The sequence below is a fragment of the Berghia stephanieae genome, chromosome 1 (assembly GCF_034508935.2).
Source record: "Berghia stephanieae isolate SIO BIC M18660-M18661 chromosome 1, UCSD_Bste_1.3, whole genome shotgun sequence".
NCBI lineage: Eukaryota > Metazoa > Mollusca > Gastropoda > Nudibranchia > Aeolidiidae > Berghia > Berghia stephanieae.
The window spans coordinates 70,507,627-70,532,670 of record NC_088360.1 but is presented as its reverse complement, the minus strand read 5'-3'; the positions used below and the strand labels follow the sequence as shown (position 1 = coordinate 70,532,670).

At 37.8% G+C, this 25,044-nt stretch overlaps 4 protein-coding genes across 6 annotated transcripts in view; 2 read left to right on the top strand and 2 right to left on the bottom strand.

The window, feature by feature from the left end:
- The window catches only part of LOC144980889 (nucleoside diphosphate kinase 6-like), a 29,192-nt gene extending 6,266 nt beyond the window's left edge, over positions 1–22,926 (bottom strand). The window contains exons 1-5 of one of the 3 annotated variants that reach the window (XM_078928802.1): positions 7,145–7,406; positions 5,507–5,541; positions 4,999–5,101; positions 3,584–3,623; positions 2,511–2,594 (exon numbers count right to left, since the gene is read on the bottom strand). In XM_078928802.1, coding sequence (XP_078784928.1) covers positions 2,511–2,594; positions 3,584–3,623; positions 4,999–5,101; positions 5,507–5,541; positions 7,145–7,166 — 284 coding nt within the window. In that variant the 5' untranslated portion in view covers positions 7,167–7,406. The other 2 variants (XM_078928793.1, XM_078928810.1) reach the window with 2 other exon arrangements.
- On the top strand, positions 9,413–20,914 carry LOC144980906 (uncharacterized). The gene is made up of 2 exons (XM_078928823.1): positions 9,413–9,563; positions 20,116–20,914. The coding sequence occupies exon 2, from the start codon at positions 20,116–20,118 to the stop codon at positions 20,617–20,619; it is 504 nt and encodes a 167-aa protein (XP_078784949.1). The 5' UTR covers positions 9,413–9,563; the 3' UTR covers positions 20,620–20,914.
- LOC144980863 (uncharacterized) lies at positions 10,758–19,405 on the bottom strand. The gene is made up of 3 exons (XM_078928747.1): positions 18,719–19,405; positions 17,907–18,054; positions 10,758–17,644 (listed from the first exon to the last, which is right to left on the bottom strand). The coding sequence occupies exon 3, from the start codon at positions 17,366–17,368 to the stop codon at positions 14,798–14,800; it is 2,571 nt and encodes an 856-aa protein (XP_078784873.1). The 5' UTR covers positions 17,369–17,644; positions 17,907–18,054; positions 18,719–19,405; the 3' UTR covers positions 10,758–14,797.
- Positions 22,927–22,973: 47 nt separating the features above from the next.
- LOC144980883 (TM2 domain-containing protein biscotti-like) overlaps positions 22,974–25,044 on the top strand; it is a 30,694-nt gene continuing 28,623 nt past the window's right edge. Inside the window, exon 1 of the mRNA XM_078928780.1 lies at positions 22,974–23,666. Coding sequence (XP_078784906.1) covers positions 23,464–23,666 — 203 coding nt within the window. The 5' untranslated portion in view covers positions 22,974–23,463. The remainder of the gene's footprint in view (positions 23,667–25,044) is intronic.

Sequence of the window (25,044 nt, the reverse complement as noted above, 5' to 3'; positions counted from 1 at the left end):
GCGTGTTGGAAATATCTCATTTTAGGTGTAAAGCACTTGGACCCTCTGTTTGAATTTGGCATAACAGACTGTCTGCTCTTCAAAATCATTATCACCATTACCATCATCTGTGACATATAAAAGATCATTTTAAATAACATTTATTAAGAAAGACCTTAAGGAAGTTAATTACAATGAATTTAGGAAATCTGACAATTCATAGTCCAATCTTGAAGCATATTATGTGAAAAGAATCATTGGGTCCGCCATGTACATGAATTAAACAAAATAAAAAATAAAACAGAGAGAAAAAAAATGATAGACAGTCAACAAATGGAATTATCGGGAGATCAGTCACTCTTAATATCAACACGGACGCATGTATAAATAAGTATGAGATTTATAAATTTAAAAAAAAGAGGAATTAAGGTCTAAAAATACTCAATCCACTCATTTGAAATTTTACCAATGTTTGAATTTGTCAATAAGTGCCTGAATAAAGGCAGAGATAGGTATTGCAAGAGTGCTTGTACAAAAATGGCGCAAAATAGACTATATGTGTTGGCTCCATCTGGACATTTGTAGGAATAAATAAAGCTGTGTTTAATATGTAAGGGAAATCATGGAAGTGAGCTATATAAATGTGCATGTTTATTTGATCTATGATTTAAAAAAAACAAACAAAAAAAACAAAAAAAAAATAAAAAAAAAAAAAAATAATTAAAAAAAAAAAAAAAACAAAAAAAAAAAAAAAAAAAAAAAAAAATAAAAAAATATATATATATATCCTTTCTTTAAAAAATATAGCATTGTGGAGAACATTGTGCTTATTTGAGTCAATAAAAAAATTGATATGGCGCACAACTCTACTGAAAGATTTGAAAATTAGAAATGTATTTTTGACAGATAGATAAACAGATAACTTGATTTCCTTTTATAATTTAAAGTCAGTTTGAAAGTTCGTTGAGTCAAACAGATATCATAAAATATGTACCAACGACGACACTTGACTCCCAAAATCAACTAATTTTGACACTGTAAAAAGTTGTCAATTTGCGTCATCTATTTATGACATCAAGTATTATTATTACTTCCGTTGTGTTGTTGATTTAGCGGTGATCAGTGTTGTTATGTATGTTCTAATTGCGTGTATGTTTGTGTGTGTGTGTGTGTGTGTGTGCGTGTGTGTGTGTTTGTGTTTGTGTGTGTGTGGTGTATACATGTGTGTGTGGGTGTTGGCATTTTTCAGCAAATCGTGGCATTCATAGTGATATTATTCACTTGATCACATGAAGGTATTTCAGTCGCCATTTTGATTCTTTTTTTACTATTAGGGTTAGCTCGAGATCGAGGATATTTCTTTTTCTATTAAAGTTAGTCATAAGTCTTAGTAAAGGTGCTAGGATGTTTGTTTTTCCATAAGTTAAGTAAAGGGGAGACATTCCGAAAGCTCCTACATCCCCAGTATTCTTTAAATTTGTATTTTCACCGTTGATATTTTGTCAATTTGTCATTATATCTAGAAGTATTTTAAAAACTCTAGAACAAACCTTGATAGATTTGTGAAAGTTTAAAATTTCTTAATTTGACCATTGTTTTGATTTTCAGCCGCCATTTTGATTTGTTAAATATTGAAAGGTAGTGCAAAGCAGTCCGAGAGTTTTTTTTCTATTAGGGTTAGCTCGAGAGGTTAGTCATAAGTCTTATTAAAGGTGCTAGGAAGTTTGTTTTTCCATAAGTTAAGTAAAGGGAAGACATTCCGAAAGCTCCTACATCCCCAGTATTCTTTAAATTTGTATTTTCACCTTTGATCTTTTGTCAGGCGTTTATTTATTCAATTTGTCATGATTTTTTCTATTAGGGTTAGCTCGAGATCGGATGATTTTTTTTTCCTATTAGGGTTAGTCATAAGTATTATTAAAGTGCTAGGGTGTTTGTTTTTCCTATTGGGGTTAATTAAAGGTACTAGGTTTGATTTTTTCTTGGAGTTAGTTGAGGGAATATATTATTAAATATATTATTGGGCCACACAGAAAAATCAACCGAAGATATACCAAATTACACAGACAACGTTGTTTACCAATCTGCCCTCATTAAATAATGGTGAGTACAGTATCGAATGAAAATATTTCTTTCCCCGCGAAATTGCGGGCTTTTTACTAGTATATATATATATATATATATATATATATATATATATATATATATATATATATATATATATATATATATATATATATATATATATATATATATATATATATATATATATATATATATATATATCAAAGTGCTCCACTGTGACCATGGAATAAACCAAGGATATATGTCATCTTCACATTTGCAAGAAAACAATGACAGAAATGCATCTCGGTCATCTCATTAGCAGAAGTAAATTCCTTATTGTTGCTCTTTTGGTAAAAACAATTGGGTCTTAAGTAATATGCTACACATATAAAATGGAAGAAGTAATGATTTCCAGTAGTAATCAGTTTTGTTATTTAAGTGTTAAGAGTTGAAATGAGACTTACTTCAAGACTTTAGTATGTCCAAGCATTTTCCTCCATTTTAAAACTGCATCATTTGCACACAGAATATGTGCCCATATAGGTCCACTGTCAAAAAATGTTATTAATGTTAAAAGTTGTCAAATAATTAAGCAAAGTCTAAATTATTTGCTGTTATTAGAGACGTTTTTATCTTTGTTTGTTGTTTTTTTAAGAATGAAAATTTCAGTGAGGGAGATATGTTTAATATTCTACATATTAGGAGGCAGATGGCGCAGTGGCATGATATGGTCTTTGCTTCCTACGTTAAAGGGGCCATGTTCAACTCTCTTCTGTGTGGCCTTGAACTAGTCACTTCACAGTAGCTCAAGTACTGCGCTGCACTGAGGCTTATAGCTGGTTTATCATGGAGAGACAAATATAGTGTATTAATGTGACTCATATAACATGGGACATCAAAGCAATGATCCACAGACTGACTCAGAAATACTTGGAATCTCAATCACCACCAACACACTCTGGTCCATAGGATAGGCACTTTACACACATTACCATGCTTGTTTTGTCTCCTTTTATCTAAGTCACATTTACTCACTTTATTTTTCTCTCCATCATAATTGGCTCATATAGGCACATTTAGCTTTTAGTTTTACCTGGATTATTCTATTCTTCCCATGGAACAGACTATGAAGTCAAATTTCCCCTTTCGTTTGAATAAAGGGATTTTTAAAGAAAGAAATCATGACTTGACTTTTCTCTAGTTTGTTCATCTTTGATATCACCACAGTAAAATGTGGCTTCCAAATAGTAATAAAAACTTCATGAATGATATATTTCAATGTAAAATCTGTATGGGTTTAGCTATATGCTAATAATAAACAGCAATCATGAATGGTGTTTAAATTCACTTGAAAAAAAAAACAACAAACCAAACCTGTCTCAGAGCTATATCGTGTGTGACATGACACAAATCAAGCAAGAGAAGTCTTACGAGTTTGAAACTGGTCCTTGAGATTGTTTTGGTCTCACAGTGACCTGAATAAATATGCTACTTCTGGCCAATTACTTAAGATGAAATGTTTAATTAATATTATTACCTGCTCATAAAGGACACAAGTCGATTCTGAAAGAATTTTCCTGTAAGAAGAAACAGAAGTGAAATTAATTTACTTTGATTACGTATTTAATTAATAAATTAAAAAATTGTCAGCAATGTTTTGTAACAAAATCAAATATTGGATTACAATGATCACAAAACTCAACTCCAAAGGTATGATGGAGAGAAGAAGACTGATTTTTTTTCAGATGGTTCTTCTTCTTTTAAAAAAATTTTGTTTGTATTTTTCTTTCTTGCTTTATCTGGCACCATTTCATACACACTTGCTCAGGTCTTTAGTCTGTAGGTAAGACACTTTAAACACAATACCATACTCGACTAGAGTAGTGGATATTGCTGGAAAAAAAATGATGCCTAACATAATGTGACCCTTTGTCTCACAGCGGTAATATGTTGGGTTGAGATAGGTACTGAAAATTGAATGTATAGCTAAAAATATGAAACTTGGGAATAATTTCTTTTTGTTATGGTCGAGATTAAAGATGATTTCATTGTAACCAATTAAAAATTCATATTTCTTATCCTGTCAATTCTCAATTCATTCTTATAGGCCCTATTTATCCTGAAATAATACCGTTGCGAGACAGTAGGTCACATGTGACATGAATTGCATGATATGAAAATTTCCCCTCACTGGGAAATGCAGCATTGCGAATTGTATTGAAGAGGTGAATCTGTGGAAATACCCTATATGAATGCTTGTTTTAAAAAATCGCTTTTGTATGAATGTCTGTTACGTATCAGATCATTGTATGTGTGTGTGTGTGTGTGATGAAAAGGAGCAATTTAGATATTAGCACTCCAGAAAGACACTAAGAGCAGGAAAATGGTATTTCTTTGTAGCATGACAATGCAACATAGTGTACAGAAAATCTAATTCAACTGTGCCTTCTCTTTGGGGAACCAGGTTTGGAGGAACAATGTGACATGCATCTGGAAACATTACACAGAAGGAAAATAAGAGCTCTTTCAACTTGCTCCAGTAGAAAGCAGAAGAATTAAGAATTAATCTCCCCCCCCCAAAAAAAAAAAACAAAAAAAAACAAAAATTTCTCTAACCCACATACTTCAAGATAATATTGATATAACCTGCATCTAAATGATATCCTAAGATTTGCTGTAAAATGATATCAACGCCTAATATAAGTTAGACAAGAACACGAAGGAGGAATAAAAATGCAAATTAAAAACAAATACCTATTCTCAGAAATAATGACTACCAGCATGGATCCACAGACTGACTCAGAAAAACATGAGTCTCAATCACCATCAACAAAGAGATATAAACAGTCTTCAATCGTTACTCCCCATCTACCAAAAATTTAAACCTAGACAGGATAGACGTAAAGACACAAATAGTACAAGTTAAGTAAAGGAAAACAATAGAAAGCTTACCCTTGTGTTCAGCATAAAAAAGTTTGGCTTCCTCAGATTTTAGTTTCACTTGCTTGGATGAGATGAAGTAAAACCCAGATTCAAGTATCTTTCTTCTTATGTCCTGTTGTACAGAAAAATAAAATAAAAATAGCACGAAACAAATCCCAATACACCTAAAACATAAACCATTTGGTGACTATCAATAAAAATTAATATGGATTTATATCTCTGCAAAAGTGCTGAATCTTGAAATAACAAACAAAAAGAGCATCATCCCATCTAAATACATGTAAATGTGTTTGATAAAAAAGTGTAGAATACAAAATGTAGTAACTTAGCAACATATCTCTACAAAAATATGTGAAACTTACCAAAGGATGTGCAATCCCCTAAAATTTTGTTTGGTGTTATTTTTTCATTGCTATTTCATTTTTACAATTCACAACAGCTCAGTAAGTTTTGAATCCAAATTTGGGAAAGTTTGAATGCTAAAACAACAAATGTGATTTGTGTAAAAATATGGTACCTTAACTGTTGAGGGTAATATCCTGAAAATGGGAACTGAAATAGAAAAGATTACTAAACAGAACAAATCTTTAGATACTTTCTTATCATTCAATATCTTATTTATTTCACTGCGCTAATTAATTGACAAACTGTCTCAATTTATAATCCTACATTGTTCTGTCAAACACCAAGAACAATTAATGATTACATCGCACAACAGCAGTACCCTAAGAGTATACTAGTCAAATACAAAACTGACATGGAAAGACCACACTTCAAGTATGTTGAAAAGCTACTCCAATCTTGGGCAAATGAGAATAAAGCTATTTAATAACACGAAAAAGATTGGAGAAAAATGTTACAAAGCCTATGTAATACCAGTAGTAGAATACCGCAATTTGGGACCCACATCACAGTTCATATTTCGAAGAAATTGAATCGTACTCATAAATTCAATAATCAAAATAACTTCAACAAAGGAAATTTAATTGGTGAAGAATTGCTTTTTCCAGAATTTTTTAAATAAAGGAAAGGTTTGAAATGGGGTCTGTAGTTTTTAAAATCATTATGGTCTAAATAGGGTTTCTTTAAAAGTGGGGTAATCAAAGTTGTCTCAAAATAAGAGGGGACGATACCAGTTTGCAGAGACTGATTAATTATTTCAGTTATTGATGGAATAAACTCGTCTATGCAAGAATTTAAAAGCGATGTTAGATTTATTTGGGGGTTCGTAATTAGATTCTTTATAAAATTTTCTGAGACTGGTTGAAAAGAATTTAAAGTGTCACCATTAAAAAACTGTTTATCTGTATAAGCTAAAAAAATTGTCTAAGTAGTTTCGAATTGTGTCAATTTTCTGAGTAACAAATAAAGTGAACATTTCAGGTAACTTGGCATCATTGTACAAAGAAGGTAGGGGTGATGGTGTTGATTTTCCTAGAATTTCATCACATATTGAGAACAGCTGTTTTAAAGATTTGGTATTTTTAAACTTGTTGTCGTAATGGGCCTGCTTAGCTGCTATAATTGTCTTTTCCATTTGAAAGGGGCTGATCTGAAACGGTTCCAGTGATCTTGTTGGTGGGTCTTCTTCCATAGACTTTCCGATTTTCTCACGCACCTCTTGGCTTGGTCAACATCCTCTGTATACCAGTGAGCGAACCGACGATGATGAATTTCTCTGTTTTTTAAAGGTGCATGTTTTTCGAGAGTGTTGCAGACACACACATTTCAATTGTCTACTGTGATGTCGGCTGTGTTGTTGTACAGGTCATGAAGATCACCTTCCATGTTTTTTCTAAATCCACTTACGTCAATATTTCTCAAATCTCATGATGTTACTTTTTTCCACATATTCATAAGACATTTGGGATCTTCCGAAATATGAGTTCATTCAACGTAAAGGGTAATTTGCTTATATGATATTATAAAATATAATGTATTTATTTCAAATGCCATGCTTTATGCTAATTTTTCTCAACATTATGCATTTCCATTCTATTGTGATGGCAATGTACCGACAAGTTCATATTATCAAGTCTGATAAAGGAACGCAACTATGGGCTTGATTTAACATTGTTGTCATGGACAATACATTAGAGTATTTCCATTACAACAACAACAATTCAATGAGCCCATAACAATTTGGGTTATCAACCTGAAATACGTGTACGTCGCATTGTAATACAGTGGTGATCGCCTAAATTCCCGCTGCCATAATGCCTGTTTTGCCTAATTGACCCCTTTCTCTCCAAATCAGAACTTTTGTTCAGTAAAACACAACTCTAAATGACCGCTTTTAAAAACGGATTCTGTCTAAGTGCCTGCACTCTGACAGCTTTTTTTTTCTTCTCATTCTCCCAGAACTGTGGCACAAATTTCACAATGTAGACAGTGTAGGGATCTCTAGCCGTAAACAATCGTACGGCTAGTGACCTTGGCAATGGTCATTCCTACTTCCGCTCTGCCTCGTCCCGAGCTGACCCGGCTCATATAAAGCCGAGTGGACCTCTCGATAGGACACACTTCACACTTACCCAGATACACACTACACACTACAGACTTACCTACGACACACTTACCCAGATACACTTCACACTTACCTACACACTTCACACTTACCCAGATTCTTACTACACTTGCTCCTAGACTTACGACACTTACTTACCACACTTCGATACAACAGACACTTACCGACACACTTACCTACAGACTTACCTACAACAAGATACGAAGTGAGTAGAAAAGTGCCAGAAGACAATAGAGAATAAAAATTTTTTTCGCGGCGGTGGTGGGGTTTGAACCTGCGACCTTATTGGTACGACAACTCCGCCTGGCAGGTGAGAGCGTGGCTCTACCGTGTGAGCTATCCACGAACACAAAAATATTCGTTTCAAACCCAAAGTCATTTCTAGATCCCTCTCTCACCCACTTCTTGAGATCGCCGATTCGTTCACCACCATCGCGAAGTAATTTTGACCAGCAGTTAAGCTTAATAGCCAATATTCTCATCACAAACATATAACATAGAAACGATTGAGACATTGAGTATGCTCCGGTGTATGGGGTGAATTTTTAATTCAGAAAAGTGAGTGGAGCAGGCACTTATGTTGGTAACAACAAGATATGAAGTGAGTAGAAAAGTGCCAGAAGACAATAGAGAATAAAAATTTTTATTCTCTATTGTCTTCTGGCACTTTTCTACTCACTTCATATCTTGTTGTTACCAACATAAGTGCCTGCTCCACTCACTTTTCTGAATTAAAAATTCACCCCATACACCGGAGCATACTCAATGTCTCAATCGTTTCTATGTTATATGTTTGTGATGAGAATATTGGCTATTAGGCTTAACTGCTGGTCAAAATTACTTCGCGATGGTGGTGAACGAATCGGCGATCTCAAGAAGTGGGTGAGAGAGGGATCTAGAAATGACTTTGGGTTTGAAACGAATATTTTTGTGTTCGTGGATAGCTCACACGGTAGAGCCACGCTCTCACCTGCCAGGCGGAGTTGTCGTACCAATAAGGTCGCAGGTTCAAACCCCACCACCGCCGCGAAAAAATTTTTTATTCTCTATTGTCTTCTGGCACTTTTCTACTCACTTCATATCTTGTTGTTACCAACATAAGTGCCTGCTCCACTCACTTTTCTGAATTAAAAATTCACCCCATACACCGGAGCATACTCAATGTCTCAATCGTTTCTATGTTATATGTTTGTGATGAGAATATTGGCTATTAGGCTTAACTGCTGGTCAAAATTACTTCGCGATGGTGGTGAACGAATCGGCGATCTCAAGAAGTGGGTGAGAGAGGGATCTAGAAATGACTTTGGGTTTGAAACGAATATTTTTGTGTTCGTGGATAGCTCACACGGTAGAGCCACGCTCTCACCTGCCAGGCGGAGTTGTCGTACCAATAAGGTCGCAGGTTCAAACCCCACCACCGCCGCGAAAAAATTTTTTATTCTCTATTGTCTTCTGGCACTTTTCTACTCACTTCATATCTTGTTGTTACCAACATAAGTGCCTGCTCCACTCACTTTTCTGAATTAAAAATTCACCCCATACACCGGAGCATACTCAATGTCTCAATCGTTTCTATGTTATATGTTTGTGATGAGAATATTGGCTATTAAGCTTAACTGCTGGTCAAAATTACTTCGCGATGGTGGTGAACGAATCGGCGATCTCAAGAAGTGGGTGAGAGAGGGATCTAGAAATGACTTTGGGTTTGAAACGAATATTTTTGTGTTCGTGGATAGCTCACACGGTAGAGCCACGCTCTCACCTGCCAGGCGGAGTTGTCGTACCAATAAGGTCGCAGGTTCAAACCCCACCACCGCCGCGAAAAAAAATTTTATTCTCTATTGTCTTCTGGCACTTTTCTACTCACTTCATATCTTGTTGTTACCAACATAAGTGCCTGCTCCACTCACTTTTCTGAATTAAAGACTTACCTACACACTCACCTACAGACTACCTACTGCACACTTCAAGCTCTACACTAAACTATCTACCATACCATATCTGTTGCGACCATACCTATCTACCATTACGACTAGCTAGATTCAGGGTAAGCTATATTTTTATACTTTAACATTATCTATTTAATATCTAGTTTTAACTCAGTAATTCCATGATTCACCGGCCATCTGGACCCATCCTAGCCATGGAGTCCTACAGCCAGAATACCGAGTTCTGGCAATCACGGTAGTTACTACAATGGCGTCACGAGCGAAAACTTTTTTCTACTTTTTACATTATCCATTTTATTACTTCCTACCCTCGTATTTCGTTGAATGGGATTTCGAATTTCGTTGATTTTTACCGTGTGAATACTTCGTTATTTTTCATCATGTATTTTCTACACTATAATTCTTATATTCGATCTTGAATGAATTCTGTGCAGTGATATTGGTGATATGTATGACCACGCCCCCTTCCCTTTTCTTTCAGTTGGGGGTAATTTCAGTTCGTGAATTTTGTTTGATCGTGTCAAGGTCGTCCTTGTCCTTGACTCCAAGGTCACACCTGTCTGGTGACCTTGTAGACGGTGTCATGTTTCATGATTTTTTTTTTTTTAAAATTTTTTACATTTGATTTCTTTTTTATTCTTTTTACTTTTTTTGTTGTTTTGTTATTGCCTATAACTGTGATTAGTGATAAGTTTATATCTTTGGTAATTTATTGTGAATTCTTGTGATTTGCTTTGTCCTTGACTTGACTTTGTTTACTGCTTATGACTGTGATTAGTTGAATTCTTGTGATCTGATCTGTCCTTGAATTGATTTTGCTTGTCCAGTGCTACATTGTGATTGTGGTTACTCTTTCTATTGATTTTATTATATATCTTCAGTTATTCTTTTTCTTTCACACACCTTCCTCTTCTGAGAGGAAACCTTGGTGATTTGTGAAGTTCATTTTTATATTTTTTAAAGTCTGTTTTTTTTTCTTGATTTGTTGTTTGATGATCACTCGGGCCCGGCAGCATGGTGCGGTGAGATGTTGGAGCATGATCCGACCATGGCCGCGGCCTTGGGGAGTGGTCTATCTTTTACCAGACCGTACCTATTTTTATATTTAGTATAATTTTGATTTATTGTTTGATGGCTACTCGGGCCAGGCAGCATGGTGCGGTGAGATGTTGGAGCATGATCCGACCATGGCTGCGGCCTTGAGGAGTGGCCTATCTTTCAATAGACTACACATAATTATTTGTATGTTGCTTGTCATGGCTTTTGATTTGATAATTCTTTGAGCATTTAAATTTTGATTTATTGTTTGATGGTCACTCGGGCCAGGCAGCATGGTGCGGTGAGATGTTGGAGCATGATCCGACCATGGCTGTGGCCTTGGGGAGTGGCCGATCTTTCAATAGACCATACATGATTATTTGTACATTAATTTTTCTTCATTTTTTTATTTGTTGCTTGATGGTCGCTCGGGCCAGGCAGCATGGTGCGGTGAGATGTTGGAGCATGATCCGACCATGGCTGCGGCCTAGGGAGCGACTATCCTGCAATAAACAACCCCATGTTATTTTTGATCATTGCTTTGTGGTTTTATTGGTTGGAGGTCACTCAGGTCGGAGAGCATGGTGCAGCGAGATGTTGTAGCATGACCTGACCATGCTGTGGCCTCGAGTGACAGACCAGCCAATAGATAGTGTTGGTTACCTAGGTTTGCTTTCGAGTGGCCACTGTGATTGAGCAGCATGGTGCAGTGACATGTCGGAGCATGTCCCGACCATGGCTGCAGCTGTAGAGATGACCACTCGGAAGCAACCATCTGATGATAGTTTAGATTCACTGAGTCTGATGGTCACTCGAGCTTGGTGGCCTGCGCAGAGAGATGTTGGTGCATTATCTGTTGCGACCAAGGTTCGAGTCGGAGGACCTAACTCTCAGTGAATCACATGATACAGATTGTGATGTTTATGCTCAGGTCGCACACCATGGGTCAGTGAAGTGTTGGTGCACGACATGGCCATGACCGCGACCTGGAGCAATTGTTTTATTGTGAAGATGTGTAGATTGTTGTTATCATTAGATTACTCTGTGATCTTTACTCTATTATATACAAATGCTTCATATATTATATTTTTACATTTGCTTGCTTTGGCATGAGCTTGGCCTAATTATATTGTTTTGGCTTCATGCTTGTGCTAGTTTTATTACTTGGCTTTAAGCCCGCTCGATTTTGTTTTGTGCTTTTAGCTTGCATTGATTGCTTGCATGGCGTAATAGTTCCTTGAGGTTACACTATAATTTGCTTCGTTACTGACACTGTTTCCCATAGTCTATTCTCAGAAGATTAGGATAATCGTGCCAGTGAATATCATCATGGTGAATAAATTCTAATGGGCTACTGCTCTTTTGAGCAGCCCATGGATTATTGTCTCTGGGCAGACTGCCAGACAGTTCGTCCTGCCCTATCAGGAGAGTATAGATGACCAAGAAAGACTTCTGTAGTTCCAAGAACATCATTAAGTTTATGCAGCCTCAGGAAGCCAATAATTATTAATTTACACTCATGGTGCCCAAAATGGAAGATACCTTCACTGATGCTCCAGAACCCAAGGACCCTTTCGATACCGACGACCACTGCTGATATAAGAAATAAGGAAGCCTTGGCACTAGGAGACAGTGGGGATTCGAACCCACCACCAGAGTGCAGAAATGTAAAGAAGCCCCACCATCTAGACTGCATTCAGGACGAGGAGGGGCCTATTTGAATTCAACAAGCTGCCATTTGGACTCTGCAATTCTATAGCACCTACAGCAGAGTAATGGACCTCGTCTTGAAGGACTTACACTGGAACTCTGTCTTGGCCTACTTGGACGACATCTGTGTACTGGGGAAGTCCTTCCAGGACCACTTCAACAACTTGAGGGAAGTGTTCACCAGACTTCGTGCCTTCCGGCTGAAGCTCAAACCCAGGAAATGTGAGCTCTTCAGGAAAGAAACTAAACTTCTTGGTAGGAAGGTAGGAAGAAACCAGTTGTCTATGACAGAGGAATCAATTGCCACTGTACGGAATCGGCCAGCACCTACGTCATTAAGGGAATGGAGAAGTTTTTGGGCTTAGCTAATTACCACCGCTTCTTCGTAAAGGATTTTGCCGGAATATCAGAACCCCTCGCTCGACTTCTGAGAAAGAAAATTTTCATCTGGGGTGATGAGCAGCAGGCAGCCTTTGAGGAGATCAAGCTACGCCTTACTTCCCCACGGTCTTGGCCATTCCCACTACGACAGGCCACTTCATCCTCGATACTGATGCTTCAGATTGCGCCATCGGAGCCGAGTTGATTCAGATCCAAGAAGAGGAAGAGAAGGTGATTGCATATGGGAGCTTCACCCTGGCACCCCTTCAGCGGCGCGATTGCACTACCAGGAAGGAGCTACTTGCAATTGTGCGCTTTACCAATCACTTCCGTCACTACCTCTTAGGCAGCGAATTCACTGTATGAACGGATCATCGCTGCCTTACTTGGCTCATGAACTTCAAGAGGATTGAGGGCCAACTGGCCCGATGGATCGAAGAACTCAGTCAATACAACATGAGGATAGTTCACCGCTCTGGTTCACTGCACATGAATGCTGATGCCTTATCTCGACCTCCCACGACGGACACTTGCCAACACTACCGTCCTCACAAGGCGTTATCAGAATTGCCTTGTGGCGGATGCGCATATTGCACCCGAACACAGGAGAGATGGGGAACCTTTGAATCAGAAGTAGACAACGTCGTCCCCCTCGGGTCCCCTGACACAATTGTCACTGGGTTGGATATTATAAACGAGGGCGAATGTAGGACACAGCTCAGAAGATTGGACGACACTGCCCGAATGACGTCAGGAAGGAACTGCACTATCCCCCTCGGGTCCCCTGACACAATTGTCACTGGGTCGAATATCATAAACGAGGGTGGACGCAAAGTGCGACAGATCAGAGGATCGAACTACTCTACCCGGATGACGTCAGGAGTGAGCTGTGCTGTCCCCCTCAGGTCCCCTGACACAATTGTCAATGGGTTGAATATTACAATGAGGGTGGACACAAAATACAAGTCGTAAGACAAGACGACTCGACACAAGTTGGCCTTGACGACATTGACATGGAGGATGTCAGGAAGCTGCAGTCGGATGATCATCACATGACCCACCTGCTATTATGGTTGAAATTAGGAGCAGACCCAGAAATGTCGGACTTGATGTTGCCCGGCCAGGAAGAAAAGTTCTACTGGGTGTAGCTACTCCAAACTGATTTTTCATATGGAAAACACATCAAATAAAATTGTTTTCCTTGATAGAACTTTTGATTCTAAGAATTTTGATACCAAAATCAATGCTGTAGCTCTTCAATTTCAAAAGTTACAGCATTTCAAATTTTGGGGTTTTACGCATAATTTCCGAATGAGCGGATGGACCGATTTCGGAGCGCAATATTTTTATAAGTTACCGACCCACACATTCAAAAATCAGTAAATCAACACTCTACCACATAGGGAACAAGCTCAATTTTTTTCAGGGTTCTAGTTGGATGGAAAAACCATCATTTATTGCAACAAAAATCGCACCAAGGCCAAAAATGACAAAATCGAAAGGGGAGGTAAAAAATGCAAAATTTAGGATTAAAAAAAAAATTGTAACAAATGTAATTTTGGTGATAGAAATACAGTTTAAACATCAATAAAAAGGTAAAGAACTGCTCCTAAGTGTAAACAACAAGCATCTAGCCTTATTATTAATGTCTAAGAGGGCCATGTCTTCAAACAGGACAATGTCACGAAAAAGTTTAAAAAATGAGATGTTTTCGTAATAATGTAAATCCACAAAATTCCATAAAATAAAGTCCAAACAAATAGTCTATGCAAATCAAAACATAAATAATACAAAACAATTAATACTACAACCTCACAAGAGCAGTTGAACTGGCAAAATATGCAAACCCTCACAGACCAGCAGATAAGAAAATGGTTCAAAAATAATATTCAGGATATGATGTCACACAATAAAATTGGTGTCAAAACAATATTTAAAACTTGCAGTAAACATTATTAATAACTATAATGCAGGCCATACAATGAGATATGTAAAAAAATATATTGAAAAAATGAAATATTAGATACTACAGTCAACACAATTGTAATAGACGATTCTGCAAGAAGTAACTCGGTAAAGAAAAATATTTATAAATAACTATATACTATATCAACTTTAAACTTAACCCTAACCATTAGAGTTGATATGCGACACAAGGCATGACTAGAAAAAAAAAATATTTTAATACTTTTGACCATGCAATCTAGACCAAAACTGACTTTAACCGTTCTACAAGATCATGAAATGTACCGCTTAATTTCAAATGCTTGTGACCCAATACAGCTTTGCAGAACCGTATCTCATGTTTTAAACACTCACAAATATGTCGTGAGGACTTGCCCATTGAATTAAGTTTAAGAATCAAGTCATCCACTTCGGATGAGGATCTGCAGGGCCCACCATGAATTTTAACTTTTGCCGTGTAGACGCCTCTTTGCGTGATCGATTTAAGCTCTTTTGCAATCTTTTTATCTTGATTGTCTGCAAAAATCTGTTTTTTGTCATTCCTCATTTTTTTTTCTAATTCAATGTTGGCCTGCCTTAACTGTGCTGATCTTTTGCGAGCTGATTTTAGAAGCTTGTGTGCTTTGAGTTGATTGCTGTGTTTAAGATAATGAAAAGTTTTATTTCGCTTAATACAGTGGACAGCAGATCTGTTATGCAAGGAGGCATTTCTTCTTTTAGAAATATCAAAATCAAAATCGCCAAAAGAACTTTCTCCAATCAAATTGGTTAAAGGACAATGACGAAGTTGATTTTGAACAGCAGGGTCTAAATTACAAAAGTAACCCCCATCCATAAATTCTGCAAGCTGTCTTTCTGTTAGAATCAATGCCTCCTTGCAAAGAGATCTAAGCATGTCCACCATAAACTGTTCATCACAAATGGCAATAAATTCATGAATAGAAATGGACAATGCAGAAGAAATATTCATTGTATTATCAAAGACAGATGTACAAGTTTCATTAAAAAGGTCACTGGGATCCTCAGACCACCTCTGAAAAGCATCCCGAAGCATTTTAGCATAGGTATGAAATTCTGAATACTTAACAGAGCTGTTCACCAGTTTCCAGTAAGGACCAGTGACCTTGATATAAAACAAAGCAAGACAACAAACACAGGACATCAATACATTGTCTTGAATATCAACAGCAACAGATTCAATTTTCATGTTAGTGTTGTCATTCAAAACACCAGAGGTGAAAAATAACTTCATTGTTGACAAATGAAAAATGAGAGCAGCAGCTGCTTCAAAATGGCAATTAAAACGGTTACTTTTAAAGCTCGGAAAATAAGACTTTTCACAAAACGTTGTCCACTCTATTCTACAGCCATTCTTCTGGTCACCATTTGGACCTAAAATACCAGACGCCATTCTCAGAATACGAAAAGTAGCAGACTCTTTCGTATCTGAAAATTTTGCAAATTTACTTTGATTATCTCGGCCGAGAGGACCATGATCAGCGACATAGGCATTCTCTACATTGGCAATGGCCTTTTCAAATGCACTGACAAGGCCCAAAAGATAGTGCGCATTGCAATGTAGAAAATGTATCAAAACATCTTGGCCCAACTCAGCCTTGACATGGTCAAAGAATAAATTTCCATACGACTTCATGGCACTTGCTCTGTCAGTCATGAGACTGGTAATTTTAGACAAGATAATACGTAATATCCCTTCATTATCTACAGAAGCAAATTGAGCATATGTTACAGAAATTTGTGACAGAACACTCAAAGCCAAATCTAACAAAGTATTAGAATTTTCAGTGGCAACAGGAGCATAGCCTAAATAAAAAGTATCCCCATTACTTAGTGACAACTGATGGCCAACAATTTTTTTTTGGTCACGACTGGTACCATCGCTATGAAGAGTGACATCATCAACTTTCAAAATGCTTTCAACTATTTGAAACTGAGAAAGGGCATAGCCTTCATCAACAATATTTAATACAGTCTGCATGCAGGGTAATTTTTCAATAAAGGAATATTGGAATAAATTATTAGCAACAATTTCAATTACTTTGCTAACATTGGCAGCTGATACACCAGTTTCACACACAAGGCCTATAGCAGTCGTACGTATGGCATCACTATAGACATTATTTTTTGTACCCTTAACAGCAACATTGAAATCATTCATGTTTAAGAATAATTTGTTATTTAAAGCAACAACTTCCTCCTCAGAAGATGTAAGCTGTTTTTTCAATTCTTTGCTCTTTGACTTAGCTTTGCTGAGTTTTTTTTCTAAATTAGAAATGTCATTTTTCAAAGAAATTTCATTTTTTGACATACTGTCTTTAATACATTTTACTTCAGATTTTGATTTGTTTTTGGCACATTTAACTTTCAATTTTAAAACATCAACCTTATCCTTAGCCAGACAAAGATCTGCGTCGTGCTGCACACGCAAAAGTTCACTATTTGATTTCAAACTCTGGATTTCAGTATTTAAAGTATGTTTCTCCGACTGCAGTAGAAGAATCAAATCTTTTAAACTTTTAACTTCCTCCTTTAAATGAAGACAATCTGTACAATGTTTTTTCACAGTCGGAGAAAGAATGGGCTGGGGTGCAGGAATCTGAAGATCTGATTGTAAATCTACATTAAAAGTGAAAGCTTTATGAAGAAAGTCCTGCATGGGAGATCTATTATTCTTAAGATTAAAATAATCTGTAACAATTTTGTCCCCATGGCGAGCAAGTTTTGAAGTGACTGGACACTTAACAAATTTAGCAACCCACAAGTGAAAATGGTTTTTTGAAGATTTCATGATAGCCTTAGCCTTATGAAGCTCAACAATTAATTCATTACAAACAACAATATCAGTAACATCAAAATTCTCAGGATCGCTGAATGTCTGTCGATTAATTCCAATAGAGGACAAATAAGGTGACAAAGCTAAAAAATTCACACGTTCCTCAAGGAATACATCCAAACAACAATCCTCACTGTGACACCACTTGTACGAGTATTCCACGATTGCACGAACGCGTCCTCTTACATGATGCCCCAGGTCAGGTTTCAATTTCAGGATCCAGTCCTCCACCTAGAGAAGCATAAATGAAAAAGAAAAAAAAAAAAGGTTAATAGCCATATAGAACTACAGTACTAATACGATTCTTGACACCAGCTGCGGACAAAACTTGTGTATTAGTTAAATATCGCCTGACTACAAAATGACATCTTTGATGATCATTCATCATTATAAAAAAAAATTGCCTCCAGATCTGCATATTTTTTATAAGGCCACAACTCCATCGGCACACTACTACAACTCCACAAACAAAAACAAATATCACACAACATACCTCTCTCCATGGTCGCCGTCCCTCTCTTTCAGGAAATACAACTGAACCAGAAGACGCCTCGTAATGACATTGATGGTCGGAACATTGGGACGTCTTCCCTTTCCAACAGCCAGGAATGAACTTCTAAGGCCATTGTAAACTTCGTCAACTGAAATTAAAATGAATTGTTTTACTTAATGAGCACAAGAAGGTAAAATACTAATACATCACATCAATCCGACCAGTCCATGTTGTAAGGGGTTGAAGCTGTAGTACAAGTAAAAGGCAAACATTTGTCAATCAACTATTACTCTAAATGCCACTGGAATCGGAAAAGAGAAAAAAAAAAGAAATAAAACCAGTATCCATGTCACTTGTAACTGAATTTGAAATTAATGTTCCCACTACTATTCAAGCCCACTTAAACTTTGAGATTCATAAACCAACAATGGACTCGGCAGGTCAATGAGATTAACTTTCATGGCCGCCATTTTAAATTATGAATTCGTACAGACCTGTACCCCATACCTTAAATAATAACAGTAAACAGATAAAAGATAATCAAAACATAAACTTAAACAAATGAAATATGTTAACAAGATATTGACCTAAACAAAGAAATAAAAATGTTATACAAAAGACAAAGCATGAAAATTACAAAGGCATGTAAAGTACAGGTAGCTGGAGTGGAGGAGATAATGAAACTGGACGGTTCATCGTTACTCAGTTGACACAGGTCCAATCCAACATGAAATTTAAACACTTTTACAGACTTTTTTACAACAACAAACATATTTATTTCCACTAATATTCTTAATTATCATTTTACTTACCGACTTTAGACTTCAAATCCATGAAAACTGTTTGTGATTCCCAATCACTGACGAAAATCCCGCGACCCGTTAGCACCGACTTTGAGAGAGGAGCAAGTGAAAGATGGGCAGAAACGGGCGCGTTGTATGGTTTTTATAATCGAACACCCAGCTAACGCCATACAATTTATTGGGATGTAGTTCCCATAAATGTAAAGAAAAAAGGTTGCTCTTTATTTTGATACCACTTTAAGTATGTTCTGATAAAATTAAACGACTTTTTTTCCGACTTATCTTTAAAAAACTGCTATTAAAAGTTGAAAAATGGGATCGATACCACTTAAAGTTATATCGAATTAAACGTCGTACAATTTTCTTTTCGAATAAGTAACTTTTGAATCATTGCGTTTCACGGCGCGACCTGGCTTTGAAAAATAAAAAGACATGGGTATCAAATGACCGCTCGAGCCCGTAGTATTCCGCTAAAAGTGACCTACAAACAAACAGTCACAATTTATTTTCCTCAATGTATTTTGATACAAATTTGATACCATTAAAAAGAGCAAGAATTGACCTTTAGAATGATATCAACGAAAATGCAATAACTTTTGTACGAGGATAAGACTGAATTGATACAAAAGCCTTATTTTCGTTTAAATTTACGGCGCTGACGGCCGATAAGCACCGGTTTGGAGTAGCTACTGGGTGCACCGCAACCTGTTCTTCCTGATCGATGGAGCCTTATACAGAAGAGATGAAGGCCCACGAAACCTCCTTGTCATACCTACGCCTTTAACAAATTGATGTTAGGAAGGAATTGAGCACACCGGTGGAATTGGTTATACCAGGGAAACGTACAAACCCACAGTCTCCTGAAGATTATGTCAACTCTCTACAGCAGGGGTTAGAGATAGCCCACGAGACTGCGAGAACCACCCTCCGAACTGAGCTCAAGAGGACAAAGAGGGACTACGACATCAAAGCCCACGTCCATTCCTTCAAGAGGGGACAGGCGGTTTATTACCTGGTTAAATCGAATGTGAAAGGAAAGTCCAGCAAGCTGAAACCTGTATGGACTGGACCAGCCATCATCTCCACGGTCCTGACCCCCACCACATACATTGTCAAATTCAGGAACTCGGAGATTAAGACAGTCAACCATGACCACCTTAAGCCATGTTGGGACCGGACTATCCCAGCCTGGATCCGAAAGGAAAGGGAGGCCATCGAGTCTGGCCAGGAAATTACGTACTGTACTTGTGGAAAGCCGGACGATGGAGACCTCATGGTTGCGTGTGACAGGTGTTTCGACTGGTTCCATGGCAGGTGTGTCAACCTGACGAGGAACCAAGCGAGGCAACTGAACACTTTCATTTGCCCATCCTGTTCTCACTGATCTTTTTCTTTAATCTCCGCAGATGACCTCTTTCTCATGGGATGTGACCCTCTTCCGGGATTTCCTGCGGTTCCGAGAAGAGATGCCAAGAGCGGCCGGCAGGCGCTCTCCTCCGGGGCGTAACCCGGAGCACGCGATTCGGAATCGCAGGCAGCCCTGGAGAAATTCCACTAGACGCTCGAGGACTCCTCCAATCACCTCGAGACTTGGGAATAGACCCGGACCTCCGCCGTCGCCTCTAACTCTAACCAGGAACGGAGGCCCCGTGACCGTAGGAGACGGTCCCGCTCGTCCCGTCGGGCCCAAAGAACGAGTACCTCGGCCCGACAGAGCCGCGACCGGCCTCCCAGCAGGCATAGGAGGGAGGACCAGCAAGAGCAAGCCGACCGCTGAGACAGATCTCGCCGCCGCCGGGGGGACTTCCGCAGCCTGCGGAATCAGCTTAAGAGGGCCAGGCAGGAGCTGGCCTCCCTCCGGACCGAGGCGGCTGAGGTCACCCGTCTCCGGGAGGAGAATAAAAGAATGAAGGAGAGAGAGCCCTCGATGGAGCTGTCCCTCCACAGCTCTGTCTTAGACAGCTAGGTGCTAGGGCGAGCAACCGTGTAAATAGATTTATTTTTGCCCCAGCCCCAGGAAAGGGCTTTCCTTTTATTTTAGCCCTAGGTAAGGGCCTTCTTTGTTTTTTGTTCGGCCCTAGGAAAGGGCCTTCCTTGTTTTATTTTACCCCCCTTTTTTGTTGCTACGCCCTAGGTAAGGGCTCCTCTCCTTTAGTTCACTGTAATACCGAGAGCTCCAGAAAGGTGCAGGTGAGTACCCCACATCCAGCCACCCTGCCCTTTTTGAGGGGGGAGCAGTGTAGGGATCTCTAGCCGTAAACAATCGTACGGCTAGTGACCTTGGCAATGGTCATTCCTACTTCCGCTATGCCTCGTCCCGAGCTGACCCGGCTCATATAAAGCCGAGTGGACCTCTCGATAGGACACACTTCACACTTACCCAGATACACACTACACACTACAGACTTACCTACGACACACTTACCCAGATACACTTCACACTTACCTACACACTTCACACTTACCCAGATTCTTACTACACTTGCTCCTAGACTTACGACACTTACTTACCACACTTCGATACAACAGACACTTACCGACACACTTACCTACAGACTTACCTACACACTCACCTACAGACTACCTACTGCACACTTCAAGCTCTACACTAAACTATCTACCATACCATATCTGTTGCGACCATACCTATCTACCATTACGACTAGCTAGATTCAGGGTAAGCTATATTTTTATACTTTAACATTATCTATTTAATATCTAGTTTTAACTCAGTAATTCCGTGATTCACCGGTCATCTGGACCCATCCTAGCCATGGAGTCCTACAGCCAGAATACCGAGTTCTGGCAATCACGGTAGTTACTACAACAGCTTTGTTTGACATAAAGAAAAGAGACCCCCACACTTCCTCCCCTGACTTCTATTGGCTGGCACAGGACAAGTTTCTAACATCCATACGTCTCTCTGTCTTACCACAAGTCTCCACCAACCCTCTTCCAGAAGTCCTAATCCACTGTCAACAACTTTGTCCTTTTGTCTGCTCCTCCCATTTTGTTATGATTAGCTCACACAAGCCGATGAAGCAACCCACCCCCACCCTTGAGCCCATCATCCCTCACCTAGCATTTTCCTATCCATTGGTACCCCCCCCCCCCCTGTCTGCTCCCATCCCTCATCCAACTTTCTCTCAATCATCAAGCCTTTTCTCAATATTATGCTGTCCACAATTGACCAACGCCCCTCCCACACTAATAAATTATTGACACATTCGAGTCAATCAAGTGTGATAACGAACTATGGTGGTAATTCGCAACATTACGGAAATCTTGTTGCAAGATGTTGACCAGGCATTGAGAAATGAGTCATGAGAACAAGGATGCACGGTCAACTATATTCTATAAATGTCACTGATGGAATGGCACAACAGTGCTAGGCTTCAAAGTCCAGTTTTCAAAGAGATCTCACTGGTGCCTACGAAAAACAGGCCGCCTAGATTTGTTGTTTCAAAGGACTATAGGTATGCATGAAGCTCTAATTTCTGCTACAATGTTGCGTAAAATAGTTTTGCTATGTCACTGTTCCAAGTCTCTCTCTCTCTCTCTCTCTCTCTCTCTCTCTCTCTCTCTCTCTCTCTCTCTCTCTCTCTCTCTCTCTCTCTCTCTTCCCTCTCTCTGTGGCGTTGGGAAATATATAGATTATAATTCTTTTGTGTAAAACTTCATTCTTGTTCTGGCCACACCAACAGCAACACCATGTCTACAAATATGTCGGCAAATGAATTAGAGAGAAAAGCTACAAATCTTGACCGAATTCTTAGTAAAGGCATCAAAGGCCAATTTCACAGAAATCGGAAAGAAATTTTCAATTGACGGAATAATCCAGAATCGTCGCCCAGTTGTTACCCTCATCTCTGTATCGGAAATGGAAAAATACACAAAATTATTAAACAAGTTGAACACAAATAAAATACTAAATTAAAGCAAAACATATTTTCTTTAAAAAGCAAGAAATTGAAAAAAACGTAGAAGTAAAATAAATAAATAAACATAACTACTTTAAAAACGGTTCTGGACTGCAGCTTTATTTACAAATCATTACTTACCAAAACTACATTCGGGTGGGCTACAATATCGGGTTTTAATATTGCTAAGGTCAACGCAAGCCGTCTGCTCAGTTGCTGAGACATGATCAAATTCAAATCAATGTGAGCAAGAGAACTTCATGACATTTGTTGATAAAACTCCACAGCTATTACCGATACACTTTTTTAGAAAATCCAAACGATAAGTGCCCTCCTCGGACAGAAGAGCTACGAAAACATAAACATGGAAAGTATCTACCACTACCACTACTGTGATTTTGAATTAAAAAAAACTCTCTACTTTATATTGGAAGAAAAAAAAATTGCCCTTGAACAACGAGAATTGTAGTTTGTGCAAACGTCTTCTTACTTAATTTGTTTCCATTGAATCTCGCCACACTAAGACTATTTTAAGATTGGGACACTGTCACTGTCGCCAAAGAAGTCCAACTCCCTGATCCTAATAATAATAATAATCCTGTTCCCTACTGACTGACCATCCTAATCCTAGGTCGGAATATCTCCATAGTCTTTAGTCTTAAGGGTCCACGGAGAGATTTAAATTCACTCACTTGCTTTTGTTTTTAGAGACTCTATTTTATACCCATTCCAGTTCAAGTAACAATATTAACAACAATCAAATCACAACTCAACTTATCAGTTTCAGTTATCAGTGATCAGTGCAGATATTTCTGGAGTATAATACAATATACAATGCTTAGATTCAGAAGTGTATCAAGTTTAACTCTCATTTATATAAAGGAATTCTTTTGGAAAGCAGCAAGATACTACATCAAGTATTGCTCGTTATGTATGCTTCTAACATTTGTTGTACAATTGATGCCAGCACTTTTTGATGGATGGGTCGCTGCAAATGGTAACGAATATATAAAATGCGAAGACTTACTTATGGGACAGTATCCTTTAACTTTAACTTTACTATCTAAAAAAACCATACATGTTGAAATTTGAAAGATTAGCAGTTAGGCCAGGGTCTCCCAAGCTCTTTTTGAGCCCCACTCCACTTTTTTCATGACAAATTTGTGGTAACCCAACAAGGAAAACATTTAACATCCTGTACTGTAATAACTTGTAGCAAAATAACTTTTGGTGGCGTTTTTATACACCTCCGTTGGAGGTGTACAAAAACGCACCGTTTTTATGCACCTCCGTTGGCGGTGATGGTAAAGTTGTTGCTGCATACGTCCATGGGGTTTAAATAGTTTTAGATTGTAGTTTAGCACGCTGCTTAGTGATTACCGATGTAGAATGATAATAAATTAAAGAATAATAACAATAATTTTAAAAATCAAAAGTAAAAAGAAACATGGCACACAAATACTGATCTCAAATAAATAAATAATTTTAGAAAATTAAAATCGAAGTTTTTTAAAAACATGATAAAAAGTTTTTGAAAAAAAAAAGAAAGAAAATGAAGCAAACAAAAACAAATTAAATCCAAAAAAAAAAAAAAAGTCAACATTGGGAATCGAACCCGGTACTTTCAAGGTTGGAGTCTGACAGCTTGTCCACTGCGCTACGGAGCCACCTGACTGGTCATCACATTTAATAAGGTCTTTCTAAAACATTATTTTACCTTCAATGCAACTTCTATCTTCTGGTTTTATATATCGATTTTTTAAATTATTAATATTTTTATATAAATTTATTAACAAAGACATCCTACAGATGTCACAATATAACTTTCGCCATGTCCAAATGAAGAAACACAATATCGCTAATGAAATTGGGTGGAATGCGCATGCGTGACGGAGGTGTATAAAAATGATCCGTTAAGATACACCGTCAACGGAGGTGCATAAAAACACTACGATAACTTTTATGATGGGCCATCGTTACTCAGAAGTGCCAATAATCTAGTCATTGGGACTCCCCCCTCCCCCTGCCTTTGTAATTAATTATTTTTTTCTCTCTAATCATTTGTTCGTGTTTCTGAACAAGATTATTTTATTTATTTTTGTCTCTGATTGTTTGTTGTTTCTTAACGGGTTTTTCTTTTCTCCTCCTTTTTATGCCTTTATTATTTTGTGTCTCAGCAAGATTTTAAAATATAATATAACTTTTTTTTTCTCTCTGATATTTGATCGCTTTCTGAATGAGGAGATATATCTATTTATATTTTTGGTTTATATTTATATCTATTTATTTATTTAGTATGCTAATTTTTGTTGCCTTTGATTAGGTTGTTCTGTTTTTAGTGAGATATTCATTTCCTTTTTTCCCTTTGTTTCTGAGTGAGATTTTAAAAAATTCATTAACAAAAATCTTAAACAA